The sequence below is a fragment of the Penicillium taxi genome (assembly GCF_028828555.1).
Source record: "Penicillium taxi strain IBT 34144 chromosome Unknown utg000005l_segment0_segment0, whole genome shotgun sequence".
In the NCBI taxonomy this organism is placed as follows: Eukaryota; Fungi; Ascomycota; class Eurotiomycetes; order Eurotiales; family Aspergillaceae; genus Penicillium; species Penicillium taxi.
The window spans coordinates 3,108,673-3,122,745 of record NW_026643207.1 but is presented as its reverse complement, the minus strand read 5'-3'; the positions used below and the strand labels follow the sequence as shown (position 1 = coordinate 3,122,745).

General features: G+C 45.8%; 8 protein-coding genes across 8 annotated transcripts; 4 read left to right on the top strand and 4 right to left on the bottom strand.

Annotated features, from left to right (window-relative positions):
• Nucleotides 1-745: 745 nt before the first annotated feature.
• N7495_008469 (Qc-SNARE protein) lies at nucleotides 746-1,925 on the top strand (the record flags this gene model as incomplete). Its single annotated transcript, XM_057211120.1, has 2 exons — nucleotides 746-1,815; nucleotides 1,874-1,925. 2 exons carry the CDS (start codon nucleotides 746-748, stop codon nucleotides 1,923-1,925), a joined length of 1,122 nt encoding a protein of 373 aa, XP_057060663.1.
• Nucleotides 1,926-2,237: 312 nt separating this feature from the next.
• N7495_008468 (ATP-dependent DNA helicase 2 subunit KU80) lies at nucleotides 2,238-4,934 on the bottom strand (the record flags this gene model as incomplete). The annotated part of the gene is made up of 12 exons (XM_057211119.1): nucleotides 2,238-2,255; nucleotides 2,311-2,780; nucleotides 2,839-3,047; nucleotides 3,106-3,302; nucleotides 3,359-3,490; nucleotides 3,544-4,062; nucleotides 4,119-4,179; nucleotides 4,232-4,400; nucleotides 4,456-4,523; nucleotides 4,575-4,641; nucleotides 4,698-4,752; nucleotides 4,806-4,934. 12 exons carry the CDS (start codon nucleotides 4,932-4,934, stop codon nucleotides 2,238-2,240), a joined length of 2,094 nt encoding a protein of 697 aa, XP_057060662.1.
• A 312-nt stretch (nucleotides 4,935-5,246) lies between these two features.
• Nucleotides 5,247-6,000, top strand: N7495_008467 (DUF4149 domain-containing protein; the record flags this gene model as incomplete). Its single annotated transcript, XM_057211118.1, has 4 exons — nucleotides 5,247-5,296; nucleotides 5,365-5,398; nucleotides 5,478-5,766; nucleotides 5,834-6,000. Coding segments are annotated over 4 exons (540 nt in total), but the record flags the coding sequence as incomplete, so codon positions are not given.
• A 375-nt stretch (nucleotides 6,001-6,375) lies between these two features.
• N7495_008466 (DUF3716 domain-containing protein) lies at nucleotides 6,376-7,353 on the bottom strand (the record flags this gene model as incomplete). The annotated part of the gene is made up of 2 exons (XM_057211117.1): nucleotides 6,376-7,270; nucleotides 7,319-7,353. The coding sequence occupies 2 exons, from the start codon at nucleotides 7,351-7,353 to the stop codon at nucleotides 6,376-6,378; spliced, it is 930 nt and encodes a 309-aa protein (XP_057060660.1).
• Nucleotides 7,354-8,489: 1,136 nt separating this feature from the next.
• On the top strand, nucleotides 8,490-9,248 carry N7495_008465 (uncharacterized protein; the record flags this gene model as incomplete). Its single annotated transcript, XM_057211116.1, has 1 exon — nucleotides 8,490-9,248. The coding sequence occupies one exon, from the start codon at nucleotides 8,490-8,492 to the stop codon at nucleotides 9,246-9,248; it is 759 nt and encodes a 252-aa protein (XP_057060659.1).
• A 279-nt stretch (nucleotides 9,249-9,527) lies between these two features.
• Nucleotides 9,528-11,676, bottom strand: N7495_008464 (DNA topoisomerase 3; the record flags this gene model as incomplete). The annotated part of the gene is made up of 6 exons (XM_057211115.1): nucleotides 9,528-10,302; nucleotides 10,356-10,815; nucleotides 10,870-11,039; nucleotides 11,104-11,282; nucleotides 11,335-11,535; nucleotides 11,590-11,676. 6 exons carry the CDS (start codon nucleotides 11,674-11,676, stop codon nucleotides 9,528-9,530), a joined length of 1,872 nt encoding a protein of 623 aa, XP_057060658.1.
• A 357-nt stretch (nucleotides 11,677-12,033) lies between these two features.
• N7495_008463 (DUF1295 domain protein) lies at nucleotides 12,034-13,161 on the top strand (the record flags this gene model as incomplete). The annotated part of the gene is made up of 2 exons (XM_057211114.1): nucleotides 12,034-12,402; nucleotides 12,469-13,161. The coding sequence occupies 2 exons, from the start codon at nucleotides 12,034-12,036 to the stop codon at nucleotides 13,159-13,161; spliced, it is 1,062 nt and encodes a 353-aa protein (XP_057060657.1).
• Nucleotides 13,162-13,510: 349 nt separating this feature from the next.
• On the bottom strand, nucleotides 13,511-13,963 carry N7495_008462 (uncharacterized protein; the record flags this gene model as incomplete). The annotated part of the gene is made up of 1 exon (XM_057211113.1): nucleotides 13,511-13,963. One exon carries the CDS (start codon nucleotides 13,961-13,963, stop codon nucleotides 13,511-13,513), a length of 453 nt encoding a protein of 150 aa, XP_057060656.1.
• Nucleotides 13,964-14,073: the final 110 nt, after the last annotated feature.

Sequence of the window (14,073 nt, the reverse complement as noted above, 5' to 3'; positions counted from 1 at the left end):
AGCACGTGAAGTACACTGTCTTCAGCCATCGTTAACCAACTGCTTCTAAGGCTGACTTCCAAGATTAACTCTTTACTCGTTGGGTTGGGGGGGGGGGGGGGGAAACTAGGGAATAATATATCACTTACTCAAATAGGGTGTTTTTTGAGAACGTAGGATAGCCACGATACTAGCGTTTCGTAGAATGGATAAGTCCAAGGAACCTTGGATAGTGAAGAAGATGAGAGCGGCTTAAGGTAATTGGGCTGAATGATACTTTCCAAGGTTACTAATTAGATATCGACGTGGAACTCTGTATATCCAAAACTACTTTCTTCAAAGATAATGCGGGGGTTACAGATCAGCTGGCGGTAGCACAAGGACTACTACAGGATACATGCAGATGGACCCGTGGACATTATATTGGAATGTCTATACACTATTTGGGTTATGTAAATCTCAGCTTTTCATGGTCGTCTAAATAATAAGTGTAGGAAGCTAAAATAGTTCAAATAGATCTATAGTCATCAGTTATGGTGTTTATGAAGTCTAACAAATGTTATAACAAATGTTAGAGTAAGAGTATTGATTTTAGATGTATTCCATTATATTGAAAAAAGCAAAAAAAAAATACAAAATACAAAATGATGTTTATGTTCGTAGATCATGTGGGCTAAACCGCGTTTATTATTAACTAATGCGTCATGCTTCCCGCCTTTTCTTCAATTTCAATTTCAACTTCAACTTCACCCCCAATCTAGTAGCCATGGCGCCCCCGGTCGAGATCACCATTCCAACAACTTCTCTCTCACCCACCTCTCCCCCTCATACAATCTACCACATAGCCCTCAGACTCCCGCTCCGCTCCTTCACCGTCTCAAAGCGCTACTCAGACTTCTCTACGTTCCATACGACCTTACTCAGTCAAACCAACGCAGAACCTCCAGTGCCTCTACCCGCAAAGGCCTGGTTCTCAAATACCGTCTCCAACAGTAGCTTCCGCGAGGATCGCCGTAGCGGCCTGGAAGAGTACCTCCGAGCAATCAACGATGCACCCGACAGCCGTTGGCGCAGCTCGCCAGTATGGCGGGCATTCCTCAATCTCCCCACAGCAGCTACAACAAGTACAAACACCACGTCGACCCGTCTACACGCCGCAATCACAGACCCCGGGAACGCGACAAATGCCTCAATCATAGACCCAACCCTCTGGCTAGACTACTACCGCGACATGAAATCCCACCTCCACGACGCTAGACTGCAACTCTCGAAACGCGATCAAGAAACCACACCACAGAGACAGCACGAGAGCTCTGCACATGCCAAAAGCAGTCTCGTGCGCGCCAGCTCAATGATCAGTACCCTGGAAGAAGGACTCAAGAACCTCAGCACCCGAGGCGCACAGTCTAGAGTCACGCTGGGCGAGGGCGAGATCCGCCGTCGTAAAGATCTGCTTATCAACGCGCGCAAAGAGAAAGATGGGTTGGAGGATCTGTTGCATGCCATGGCGACGAAGAGCCGACTTGATCATGCTGTGGCGTCTATTCAGGATAAGGAGGCGCTGATCCGTGCTGGGAACGGTGATGCGGCTAGTAATGGCGGACGTCGCACCCCTGCAAGATCGGGTAGAGTACTTGGGAAGGAGACGGAACGCACACGCGAGCTGGATAATAAGGGCGTTTTGCAGTTGCAGCAAGAGACGATGCAGGCACAGGATGCTAGTGTTGACGAGTTGTTGAAAATTATTATACGACAGCGTGAACTTGGTACCGCCATTCATGAGGAACTGGAGGTGCAGAATGAGTTGCTGAAGATGACTGATGAAGATACTAATAGGTATGTCCCTTTCTCCAGTATCTGTTTACGCTATACATTTCTAACTTTTCGAATTCAGACTTCAGACCAAGCTTGATATTGGTAAAAAGCGCATCAACAAGATTTCTTAAATCTTCGGGCGTTGATAAAGTACATACACATCCAGTACATAATTGGTTTCCTTTACCTTGTCTTCACATTCTCATTTCATCGTTGATTCGGCGCATGGGAAGTGGAACATTACATTTTTGTGCTTTTTATTCCCAGCATGGGCGACATTTACTATTAGAGTTCTCATTTACCAGTACTTTCAAAGCGCTTTCTATGTTTATTATTCCCATGAGCAAATATCGACAGTAAGGCATGTAAGAATCTAATCTCATACAGCAACTTTTGATAAAGTAAACCTAGAAAAAGAGCCAACTAGGACTCCTTCAGACCCATCATTTGGCAGAGAGGAACTACAAATGGAATATTAGTGCGAGACGCTTCAAGAAATCAAACGTTTTATCTCACCTGCTTTGCATCCTCCTCTGAGACCTGGGAATGCTCTGACTCAGTGTGCTCAATTAGACCAAGTTTGCTCGTTCGAATAAGGTACCACAGCTCTTGACGATCCCCACCCAGCTCCTCGCGCAGGATCTTCTCCTTGAGTTTACGCAATACATCATTGTAAGCAACCGGTACCTCATAATCTACCAGCTCTTCGCGCATTGTGCCCAATTCCTCAACAACTCGGTTGTAGTTGGCTTCGCCGAAACTGTGCTTGATCTGGGTTTCGATAATAATGTTCAGCTGCTTGACAGCGTCAAGGGTTTCATCGACACTCTGAGCACGCTGGAGAAGTTGCTTGAATTCGGGGATGGCATTCTCAGCTGAGATCTTCGCCCGCTTTGGTTCTAGGTTAAGAAGAGCATCAACGTCAAGGCCAGAGAGTGGTTTTTCGGTCTCGCGCTGGCGTTTCCGGCCCTTAGTCTTTGGTGGTACTGTATATTCTCGTTAAGGGATGTGTCTAATGAGGGGTTCATGAGAGGAAGGGTATACCTTTCTTGACATCTGCTTCAGAAATCAATTTCTCGAGGTAGACTTTCGACTTTTCGATCACGTTCTTGTCAGGGTTGGCAAATTTCAGTAGTTGGTGAGCTGGCTCGAGGACAGGAGCATTAGGATTCACCGCTCGTTTGCGCACAGCTGTCTCAACCCGGTGTAGGTATGGAGAGTATGAGTCATTGATCAAGTCGTCAACTTCAGCTCTGAAGATGCATATGGTAAGCTCTTTGTACTTCGCTAATAGTCAAAGGGACGACTCACTCTTCATCATCATCGAGACCTAACTCCATGCTATCGACATAGTTGCTCATCGCCTCCTGAAGGCTGTCGGTTGGAAGGTTGCGGTGCTCAGTCACAATCTTGCCTGAAACGGTAATGACCTTATCTAAGGGAGGAAACCTGTATGATCGCACATCCTCCGAGAATGGAACCTGGACCTCAATGAGGCATTCATAATTCTTTTCGATTTCTGGTGCTAGCAAAACGATCAAGGGGGCTTTCCCTCCTTCGTCACTAATCGAGCAACGGCGTAGGATTCCGACTCATCCAGTGCGTGGATAAAAGACGATAAAGCCAGAGCTGCTTTGTCATTACCCTTTGAGGCAATTATTACATTGGTATTTGACATATGTTGATAGCGATCATACTAAGTAAACTGCTTTAGCTTCGTACAAAACTCGCGTTGGTTAGAAAACTTACATTTTCCTTTGGAACAAACCCAATCAGATCCATGGCTGCGAAGGTTTCTAGCTTGGTAATGTTCTCATCAGTCTGACTGATATGCACAGCAGTGCGGCCGTATTCGTAACCCTTCGCAAGGTCATCCCGCTCGACTTCGACTTTGCCGCCAGGTGCGGACTCGTCTGTGATTTGATATGCTCGAGATTGTCTCACCAATGTGAGGTTTTCTCCTTCACTCGGTGCCTGACTTCCAGAGAGTTGGGCTCCATCTTTCTCAGGTGCATTGCCAGAACTGATAACGAAAGAGCTAGCTGATGGCGGTTTGGCAACGTAGGTTTGGAAATAGCGCTCAACGGGGATGCGCACTGCCGTGTCATATTTCGACGCATCCCCTAGCTGAAGAAATCCCTTAAAGGAAGGCAGGCCCTTCGTCACTTTGAGACGAGGAGTTTCCAGCCACGAGACTGCCTCATCGAGGGTTCCATAGTTGCCATCACAACCTTCAGCAAATTCGCGTAGAAGTATCTCATTTTCTTTCTGAATTGAGATGAACAATCAGTATGTTAGAATCAATGTCATGGGTCCTTATTTACCTTCAGATTATCTTTGTCTTCTTCTTTCACTCCGTATTCCGCATCGTCGAAATCGGGTCCACTGAATGGAATTAGTCAGATTTCGAAATGAAACAAGACCCATGGAGACACACAGTATAGTCAGCTTGATATTGTCCTCTTTGATCTTTGCTATTATTTGATCCAAATTCTCACTGTTCATCACGCCAGTGGCGTTGGTGACAAGGACAATCTCCCTCTTGTATTTGAGCTTCTTGCAAAAGGTCCGGATCATTTGAATGGCCACGACGACCGCAGAAATAGCTTCAGAATTATTAGAATTGTGAACCTTTCAATTAACATGGATTCTTTCATGTACCGTCACCGGCATCGGTGCCACTTGGCTTAATAACATCTCGAATTTTTCGGATATCAGGCATAAGAGCCCTGTCAAGGAATCAGCTGGGTAACCAAAAATAGGAGAAAATTGTAACATACTGTCCAAGATTCTTAACAACCGAGATATTGGAGTAATCTGGATCATCTTCAAGCTCATTCGAAGTACCTATCGATCGCTTTGGTAAGATTGCATTACTATGCACCCAGAATTAAATGGCCTACCATCTGTTCGCAAAGCGACAGTAGCGAGTGTAGCCCCCTTTCGACCTGTGTAGACCTGAGAGTTTCCATCAGTGCCTGGATTCTGAAAGTTTTTCAGCGAAGACATACCGTAGTAGTGATCTTGTCCCAGACATACTGCATGGCCCATTCCAGGTCCGTAATTTCGCGGCCATGTCGTCGTTCTCCCATAGAACACGAGACATCCACAATGTAAACTGTTGCTTCCTTGTCCGCCATGGTTGAATCTGGGTTTGAATTCAATTCCACGCGTGGAGGATAAATATAGTTGAGGTGAAGCAGCCTATTTGGCAGGCAGACGCGTGATTCCTCTTTTGGTTAGCCTTGGATACGCGCACATGACATCATCTGATCGAGTGGATTTAACTTGAAGGTGCGTGTCTATAATAATAACCCACTGTGAATGGTGGAAATAGGATAAAAATACAAGAAGGGACGTGGCTTTAATTCCGTCATACCACCTAGCCACTATGAGCTATTTTGCTTGATCCAACGACTACATTCATAATCCTTCTCCATTGCCCAACAGTTCACGAGAATTTCGGCAACATGATTGACCCTCGCCCATTTCATATCCTGAGGTAAGTTCAGCATAGTATTAATCGATGACCTTGTTCTTGAGAAAAGCAGGACAGCTGACACCTCCCAGTTATGGTACCTTGCTGGGTACCCAGGTCTTCCAGGTAAGTCATACTGGGTATCAACAACCAGATCCCAGACATATTTAAAATGTAAAAGAACAAATCCTTGACACTGCCCTAGTCCTTCGTTGCCGGAATCGTTGCTTTTCGCACTTTGCCGCGCCCGCAGTTCGCCAATCTGCAGGCTGCCATCTTCCCGATCTACTTCAATCTACAGGCTGCACTCCCAGTGATTGTAGCCCTGACTGCCACCAGACACGGTGATGCCCTGGGCTTCTCGGGCCTGATTGCTCCAGAGAACCGATACACCACCTTGCTTCCCATGGCCGCTGTCGCCATTACTGGCTTGATCAACCAGGTTTTCTTGCGCCCTCTGACCATCAAGATTATGCGCGAGCGTAAGCATCAGGGTATGTATACATGATTTATTTGAATTTCTATACATACCTCGCTATATTCATGATCTGATTTGTATAGAAAACCGTGACGGAAAGAAAAGCTACGACCCCGAACCCCATTCCAAGGAAATGGCGGCCCTGAACAAGAGGTTTGGGCGTGTTCACGGTATTTCTAGCTTGGTCAATTTGGTGAGTCTAATTGCTACTGTCTGGTATGGAGCTGTTCTCAGCAAGAGACTAGAGTAATTGAGAGAAGAAAGCTTCCAGGATGGAAGGAAGGAGATTGTTATAAGTTGATAGACTTGTGAATGACCTTGAACATTGGCTGTAATTAGCTACCTAGGTATCAATTTCGATATAACTTGTGCGTATGATTTGGATACTGGGAACTCGGAGCTTTTCATAGCCCTGGAGGTCGTGAAAGTTCACTTTGGCAAAATAACCTGAATTTCTAAAAGACTACGCACAGTCTTGCATGTCAAAATAAAAATCGTGGTCTCTCCATAATGCCCCGAAAGGTCCATCCCAAAAATTTGCCAATAAAAATAAAAATAAAAAAACCTCTGTAGTGCTGCAATCTACCTTCATTCTCTGGTCCAGACTTCTTTGGGCTCTAGCCTCTTAGGGGAGAAGCTCCCGATCCACAGGAGCAAGCATTCGGTCCGTGATACGGCAGATAGTAGTATCCATCATCGCAATCTGAGCTTCCAGCTTCTCATGGGCATCACGGAACGCCCGAGCTTTTTCATGACAAGTAGCAATTCCAGACGTAATAGTAGAATTTTCCGTAGCCATAAGATTGACTTGATCAGTTGGAAGAGAAAGATTCTGGCGGGAAGCTCTGAAATGCTGGCCCTGAAGGTAGCGGTGCTCCTCCACCCGATCAAGCTCCTCACGGAGAGTTTTCACCTCCTTCTTATCATCATCAACTTCATTCACGTTGAAAGTCTTTTCTCGGATTTTGCGTTTGCGGCTAGTGCTTTTTGGCGCCTCCTGATTATCATCAACTTCATCGAAGTCTATCAAGTCATACCGAGCCTGAATTTTGCGGAAGGGGCCTTTTAGAAAAGTGGTTTGGGTATTGAAACTGCAACGGGCACCATTTGCAGCCCAATGGCAATTTCCACACGCTGGGGTATTTGGCACCCGCAAGCAGTGAGCAAATAGCCCATGGCCATTTATACAGTGCTTGCATGGCATTTCTTCGCAATTGCCAACAACCTGTATCAATGCGCTTTCAATATTTTTCATGCTGCCCTCAAGACACTCTGAAAATAGAGCTGGTGTCCAGATTTGTTCTTTTTCCACGCGGAGAGTTGGCTCCTGAAGGCTCGGCATATCAATCAGGTCCTGGAGAAGTTGAGACTTGTGAAACTTTTTCTCCATTGATTCGCTCCATTTCAAACTCTTGATATATCTTGCCCATTCACCAAACTGTGGGATAACCATATCTGGGCCGACATATGTCTTTATGGGTAGTCGATTTGGTGGTGCAATAGTCTTTACTGGGGCATTCCTGCTAAAATTAGATCATTATACTTCAAACTGGGGAGGATCTTCTCACCAAGTCTCAAGGAAAGAACAAAAAGGCTCGGTCATATTAGCGATAGGTTTCAAACTTCTCCAAGAGACAAAATAGGAATAAGTCTTACTTGGTGAGCTAGAGGAAGATAGTTGATGAGAGGGAGAGAAAAAGAGATGGAGAGAGGGAGCTGGATAAGGACAAAGAAATGGACAAAGAAATGGACATCGGAGATAACCTTCCATGTCTAGAGAGTGAACGTCAATTGACGTCTAAATATACCTCCAGCTAACTATTAATTCCTAAAACTGAGATATTTAATAGTAATGTTCCTGTCGATTTCAATAAGCTCGGGCTCTCTCAAGACCATGATTAGAAGACCATGATTAGGCTTCTCTTCTCTTCAATTCGACCGTATCTCACTGCGAATAAAAATATCATGGCAACCGTATTTCTTTTCCTCTAGCCTTGTGAATATTCCAAGGTTTTGATCTAGGTAAGGGCAATAATTCAGTTACAACCTTGGAATTAGTTAAGCTGGGAGACCATAATGAAGCTGCTGCTTGAGGCTGGACAAACTACATTAATTAGACCTCACTCTTCGACCTTGGAGATTAAACAGCAGAGCCCAATGATCAAACTAAAATGATAAAATATTTATCTACGTTCAAATGATGATTTTTCTCATTGATACCTACATATAGAGTGGAAGTTAAAACATAAAAAAAGAAGACTCGAAGGTTCGTAGTAGGAATAGCCGAACGGGGGGGTCGAACCCCCAACCTTGTGATTAAGAGTCACACGCTCTACCGATTGAGCTAGCCCGGCAGGGCTTATATGATAGGCAGTCGATTTATGCCATTATATAGTAAAAAAGTCAAAATCAAGATTTTCTACACTTCATTCCGCCAAAAACTTGTTGAAAGGAAAATAACTTGAAAGAAGCTTCCAAGGTTCTTCAACGGCCAGGTGCGCCAATCTATCATCTGCGTGTCTCTCGTCCTTTGTAGGACTCACAGCCAACCATTTTATATGTTTGCTCTTAGGTCATTCTCTACGGCCCTCATAGATTGCTTCTAAGCAACATCAGCCCCTCTAGAAATTGATTATTTTCTTAAATATATCCTCTAATCCAGACCAAGATATCTTTTCATCTCCACTCTTCCAACATTAGAAGGTTAATATAATAATCCGTGAAACTCAATCTGAAGCCATGCCTTTTGATATCCCCGTTTTGGTCTTCCTCGCTGCGAATATCTGGGGTATTTTCGGTGAAATCCCATTTACCGCAATCCAACCTACTCGCTCCTTCTTTGACCGCGCACTTGGCTCCTTCCAGCTGGCAAGCACTGTGTACACGCTGCAGCCGTTGATCCAAACGACGTGGTCCGAAAATTCAATTACTACGTGGCTCGAAAGCATCGACTCAACCTACCCGACAGAACAAGATATCTTCCAGCAGATGGCGAATATCACATTGGAATTTATTCCGCAGCATGTAGCTCACACTAACAATGAATATGAAGCAATGTTCACGACCGGCGCGACGTTGCAGGTGGACGTCATGAAAAAAATGCCATCTTGTCTGAACCAATCAAGCCCTAAGTCTACATCTTCATCTCTTGAGTTGAAAGAGTTTCCAACCTGGGTCCTCTCAGTCATCATTGTCTCGCTCATCGTGACAATTTTGATGAGACAGCAAGACCAGACGCAGCAGATCCATCATCAGACGCAGTATGTACACCATCTGCTTACGGAGATCGGGCAGCATCAATACGACCTTAACCGGAGGCTTGGGGATCTACAGGATCGTATCCCACCTCCTGTGGTTCTTGCTGAGCTGTGTCAGCACTTGAACTTTCTACAAGACGATGTTACCAAGATATTGATCGGGCAAAACAGCATCGACAATTTCCTTCGGATATCGAGCGTCCTGGGTGAGAAATCAGGGGAGACGCATGTGTCGAATTAGTTCGTAGTCACTCTATCAGAATGGATGGATGTTATGCCTATCTAGATATCAACTTGAAATATGCTTAGATGGAGACTCAGAATTATATCCGCACTCTACTAGTTCGTATACTGCAACAATAATTTCATACTTATCGGGCCATCAGTCATCTATATTCAATGAACAAGATGCCTTGGGCCCGTGGACTTGAATTATTTTCTCACAAAAAACTCTTAGATATTGCAAAAAGGGATGTTCAACGTCACAGAAAACCCTAGAAAACATTTCAATCATAATGCTTCAAATGATATATTTTCGGCATGCATCTTTTAGTTTCACAATCTGCCTTTGAGTATGAATGAAGACCTCTCGGTACAAGTCCAGACTCTGCTGAACAACCTCCTGCCGTGTCTTTCTCCCAGCGCAAATCTCAAGCATCCGCAATTCCATTTCCTTTCGAAGAAACGGCTTGCTCAGCGAGATACTATTTGGTAGACCTGCAACAACATTGTCGTACCCCTCGACAAGCGCAACACCCAACCTGGTTGGGATGAGCTCTTCAACCGAAGTTCGGCCTGTACCGCGCTTGTGCGTCATAACGTATTCACGCTCTTTGACTTTTGCAATATGTTCTGCCATTGTCGCGTCGGTGCCGATGCCGTTGGCGTCCATAAGACCGATGAGTTCCGGTTCAGTCAGGTAGCTCGGTGCCGAGGTTTTGCCCTCAAATATGTTGGCTTCGGTAGGTTCAAAAACTTCTCCCCTCTCGAATTTTGGTAGTTGTTGGCTGCTTTCCCATTTTTCGTAGACGTAGACATCTAGATAGTTCTTTTCCAGGACAATGAGTCCGCTGGCATGGAATAATTCTTCTCCATATTGGATTTCGATGTCGCTGCCCTCGCCTTTCGCGTCCTCGGAGCAGCAGGCGAGGAATCGACGAACTACAAATTCATACACTCTCTTCTCGTTGCCATTTAGCTGGGTTTGATTCACCCAGCAGACTGGATGGATCGGTGGATGTGCCTGATCGTTGTTACGACCAGACCGTGGAGTTCTGAATTTTCCATCAATGAGTCTAATATCATTAGCCGTGGCTAAGGCGCGAATTATGGGGCGAAGTCCACTTACTCTCGGGAGTATTGGCCCCATGATTCATCTGGAAACTGCTTTTCAACCAATTTCTTTAGGTCAATTCCCTTATCGAACTGATCAGTCTCTGTTCTAGGATAGCTGATGTATCCTTTGGTGTAAAGCGCCTCGGCCACCTTCATGATGGTTTGAGAATCGATACGGAGAAATCGACTTCCCATCATTTGAAGATCGACAGTTGTCAAGGGCAGAGGTCGCCATTTACTCCTGGGCTTCTGGGTAACGTTTATGACCTTCGCCTTCTTTGCAGTTAAACATCGTTCCATCATCATCGTCACAACCGCGCGATCAAAGAGATGAACGCGCTTCCAAAGAAAGTTGACCTTCTTTCTTTCGCGCGTATGTATGACTTTGATGCCCCAGAACGTTTCAGGCTTAAAGTTTTTGACCCTCAGGTATCGATCGACCACAAACCCTAGTGTAGGAAACTGGCATGAACCTGAACAACATTATATTTATGCAAACACAGACCTGAGCTTGAGAATATTCTTACCGTAACTGATTATCTTGTCTTTCAGATTTTCCACTGTATTTTGGAGTTGAAGGGTCTGCAGGCGAGTAAAAGCGGCGCCAATCCGAAGATCAAGCTCAATTCTAGCAGCCACAGCATTTGCTTGGAAATTGTCAAGTTCAACTGGTTCTCTAGCGGCACGTAGAACATGTCTATTAGGCTCAAGAGAAATAATTAGACAAAAAGAGGTCAGCAGCAAGCTAAAAGTTGACTTACGCTCTTTCTGTGTTGCTGAACTTGGCTCTTTTGACCTCAATTCGAGAGTTTCCATTGACTGCCTGGCGCCGGACTTCAGAGCCAATATGTTCGCCTTCTCGATCGCAATCGGTCCAGATAAACAGGGCTTTGCTGTATCTTGCCTGGTTGCGAATATTATCTGCGATACCTTGTTTCTCCTGTACCCGAGATTAGTAGCTGAGCTGAGGTTTGGACTGGAATATCTCCAACCTTATCAACAAATTCTACCACTGGAGCCTCAAAGAGAGCCCCAGGAGGACATGACATCCAGCCCTTGTACTGCTGTTCGAAATCTAGTCCTGTGAGATGACCAAGCACACTGGTCATGGTCACAGAGCAGTTTCCCCAGGCGCCTCCAAAGTTGAAATTGAACTCAAAGTTCTTCACATATCGATTGCCATTGATCGCGTGCTAAAAGTCGAGCTTTAGCCAACAGTATGCACCAAGGTTCTTCAAGGCACTCACAACTTGGAAAGAACCACCTGAGAGGTGAGTAGCTACGGCGCGTGCAATTGCCGGCTTCTCTGCAACACAGAGAATCTTGCGATCCATGAGCCTAGCCTTGAGATAGCAAGGATTGTGAATGAAGAAGTTGATATCTGGGGAGCAGAAGCTAACTAAAAACTTAAAGAAAACGTGACATCACAAGACCACCACAATCCATTAGCCTATTGAGCACACAGCAAATTGAAGCTGCATTTTCCTCCTTAACGGAGAATTAAGTTGATGTTCCTGGTTGGACGCAGAGGAAACAAGACGCGCTTGAGGGGTCTTGGATGCCTGAGGCATATATATAACCCGATGAGGTAATCCAAACATTAAGCTTGCAGAAACCAAGTTAACTAGAACCCCATTCTCTATTCCACCCTGTTTCTTCTTCACACAGACTTGGATTTGAGTTTACGGAAAATGGCGAATCTTCCACTTCCTAGCGTCGAGTCCTTGGCCGACTGCACTTCCTTCCAACTTACCGTTCTACCCTATCTCTCGCAGCTGCAATGGCTCCCCGCCAGCTTACGCGAAGCTGGCCTAGATCTCGGTAGCTTGAAGGAGGTTTACCTCGCCACCAACCCTTTAGTTTCCGCCATCGCATTTGGATCTGTCCTAGCTGGGATCTTCTTCCTAGCTGCTGAGATCAATCGGAACTATTCGCAAGTGGATCGATTCTGGAGCATTCTACCTGCAGTGTACAACGTGCATTTCGCCGCGTGGGCGCGTCTGGCTGGTATTCGCACCCAGACCTTGGATACTATTGCCGCCATCAGCGTGCTATGGAGCGTAAGTGTTGCTACTCGACAAAAAAATGCGCTCGAAATGACATAGCTAATTCGGGCGACTTGACAGATCCGTTTGACCTTCAATTACTGGCGTAAAGGTGGCTACACTATCGGCTCCGAGGATTACCGCTGGCAGATTGTGCGCTCAAGGGTGAACAACAACTTCCTCTTCACAATCTTCAACTTCAGTTTCATTGCTCTGGCGCAATCCGCGCTGCTACTTCTCATCACTGCCCCATCCTACGTCTTTGTGCTTGTGGCGCACAGCCAAGGTGCTGACACTTTCGGTCTCCCCGATCTAGCTTTCTCTCGTGCTGCTTTCTTCTTTATCATCATTGAATACTTCGCCGATCAGCAACAGTGGGATTTCCAAGGCGCCAAGCAAGAGTACCAGCAGAACGCTCGCATCTCTGCGCCCAACAAGGAGCGCTACAGCCCCGAGGACCTTGAGCGCGGTTTTGTGATTAGTGGACTCTGGTCATGGTCGCGCCACCCTAACTTTGTCGCTGAGCAGGCCGTCTGGTTGACCTTGTACATCTGGTCCGCTTTCAGCACTGGAAACTACTTCCAGTGGACTGCACTTGGTGTTGTGGGCTACTTAGCTATCTTCCAGGGTAGCACGCGTCTCACTGAGTCTATCAGTGCAAGCAAGTACCCGGAGTATAGCGAGTATCAAGCTCGTGTGGGCCGATTTCTACCCCGCTATTCTGTCAAGGCCAAGACTGTCTCCAAGAGGGCAGATGAGAAGAAGAGCAAATAAATAAAATGACTCAAACTATAGGCGATGGAGATTTACTTGATATGGAAATGGTCAGTATTTGGGATACTTAGTCGACTCTTTCAAATGTGAAGACAATTTTATATAGTTTGACTTTTGTCGGATATTTGCGACTTCTAAGTACTAATGGATTCATTCATAGCTAACAAGGCTTTACGACCTCTTTGTATTGATGACCTCATATCCTAGGTGGGGCAGATCACATGACCCTACTCAAGTCCGCGTTAGGCTCAGATTACAGGTAAGGATGTCTAGCGTTATCGTGGTCGAAAACGCCGCGGAAAGATTCCAATTCGGGAGGTAGGTCGTTTGTTCTTGAACCTCATCCTCTTCATCTGGTAGCCAAACGTCCTCGTTTGCTTGGATGATGGCGAAGACGTGGGCTTGGTTCCTCGCTTCTTTCTGAGAGTATAGCATTTCGGAGTTCGGGTAGTAACTTGGAGAAATTGACTTCGGATCGATGCTTTTCCGACTGCTCTTCGAAGAACTTTTCGTAACTCAGGAGGTGTTGGTGGAAATCAGTAGGTCGCTGTGTGGGTTGTTGATGGGCCAAATCGAACTTGATTCGGTAGTCGATCAGTGTTGCGTGGCTTACGACAGGTTTATGGGTCCATTCCTTGAAGGATTCCCACGAGCCTTCCGACACGTGTTTGTTGTGCCCCGTGTATTTGAAAAGATTAGGATGTCGTCGAGATACGTGATGCATACGACGTCTAGAAGCCCGCGAAGCGCGGTATGGATATAGTTTTGAAAAGTTGCTGGTGCGTTTGAGTCCGAATGGCATTACGAGGTATTCAAAGTGGCCCCTATAGCCCGATTTACCCACTATCGAGAAATGAATTGTCCACGGTTCGCGAATACCTCGACGAGAACCTCAAGCACGGTCGCATTCGC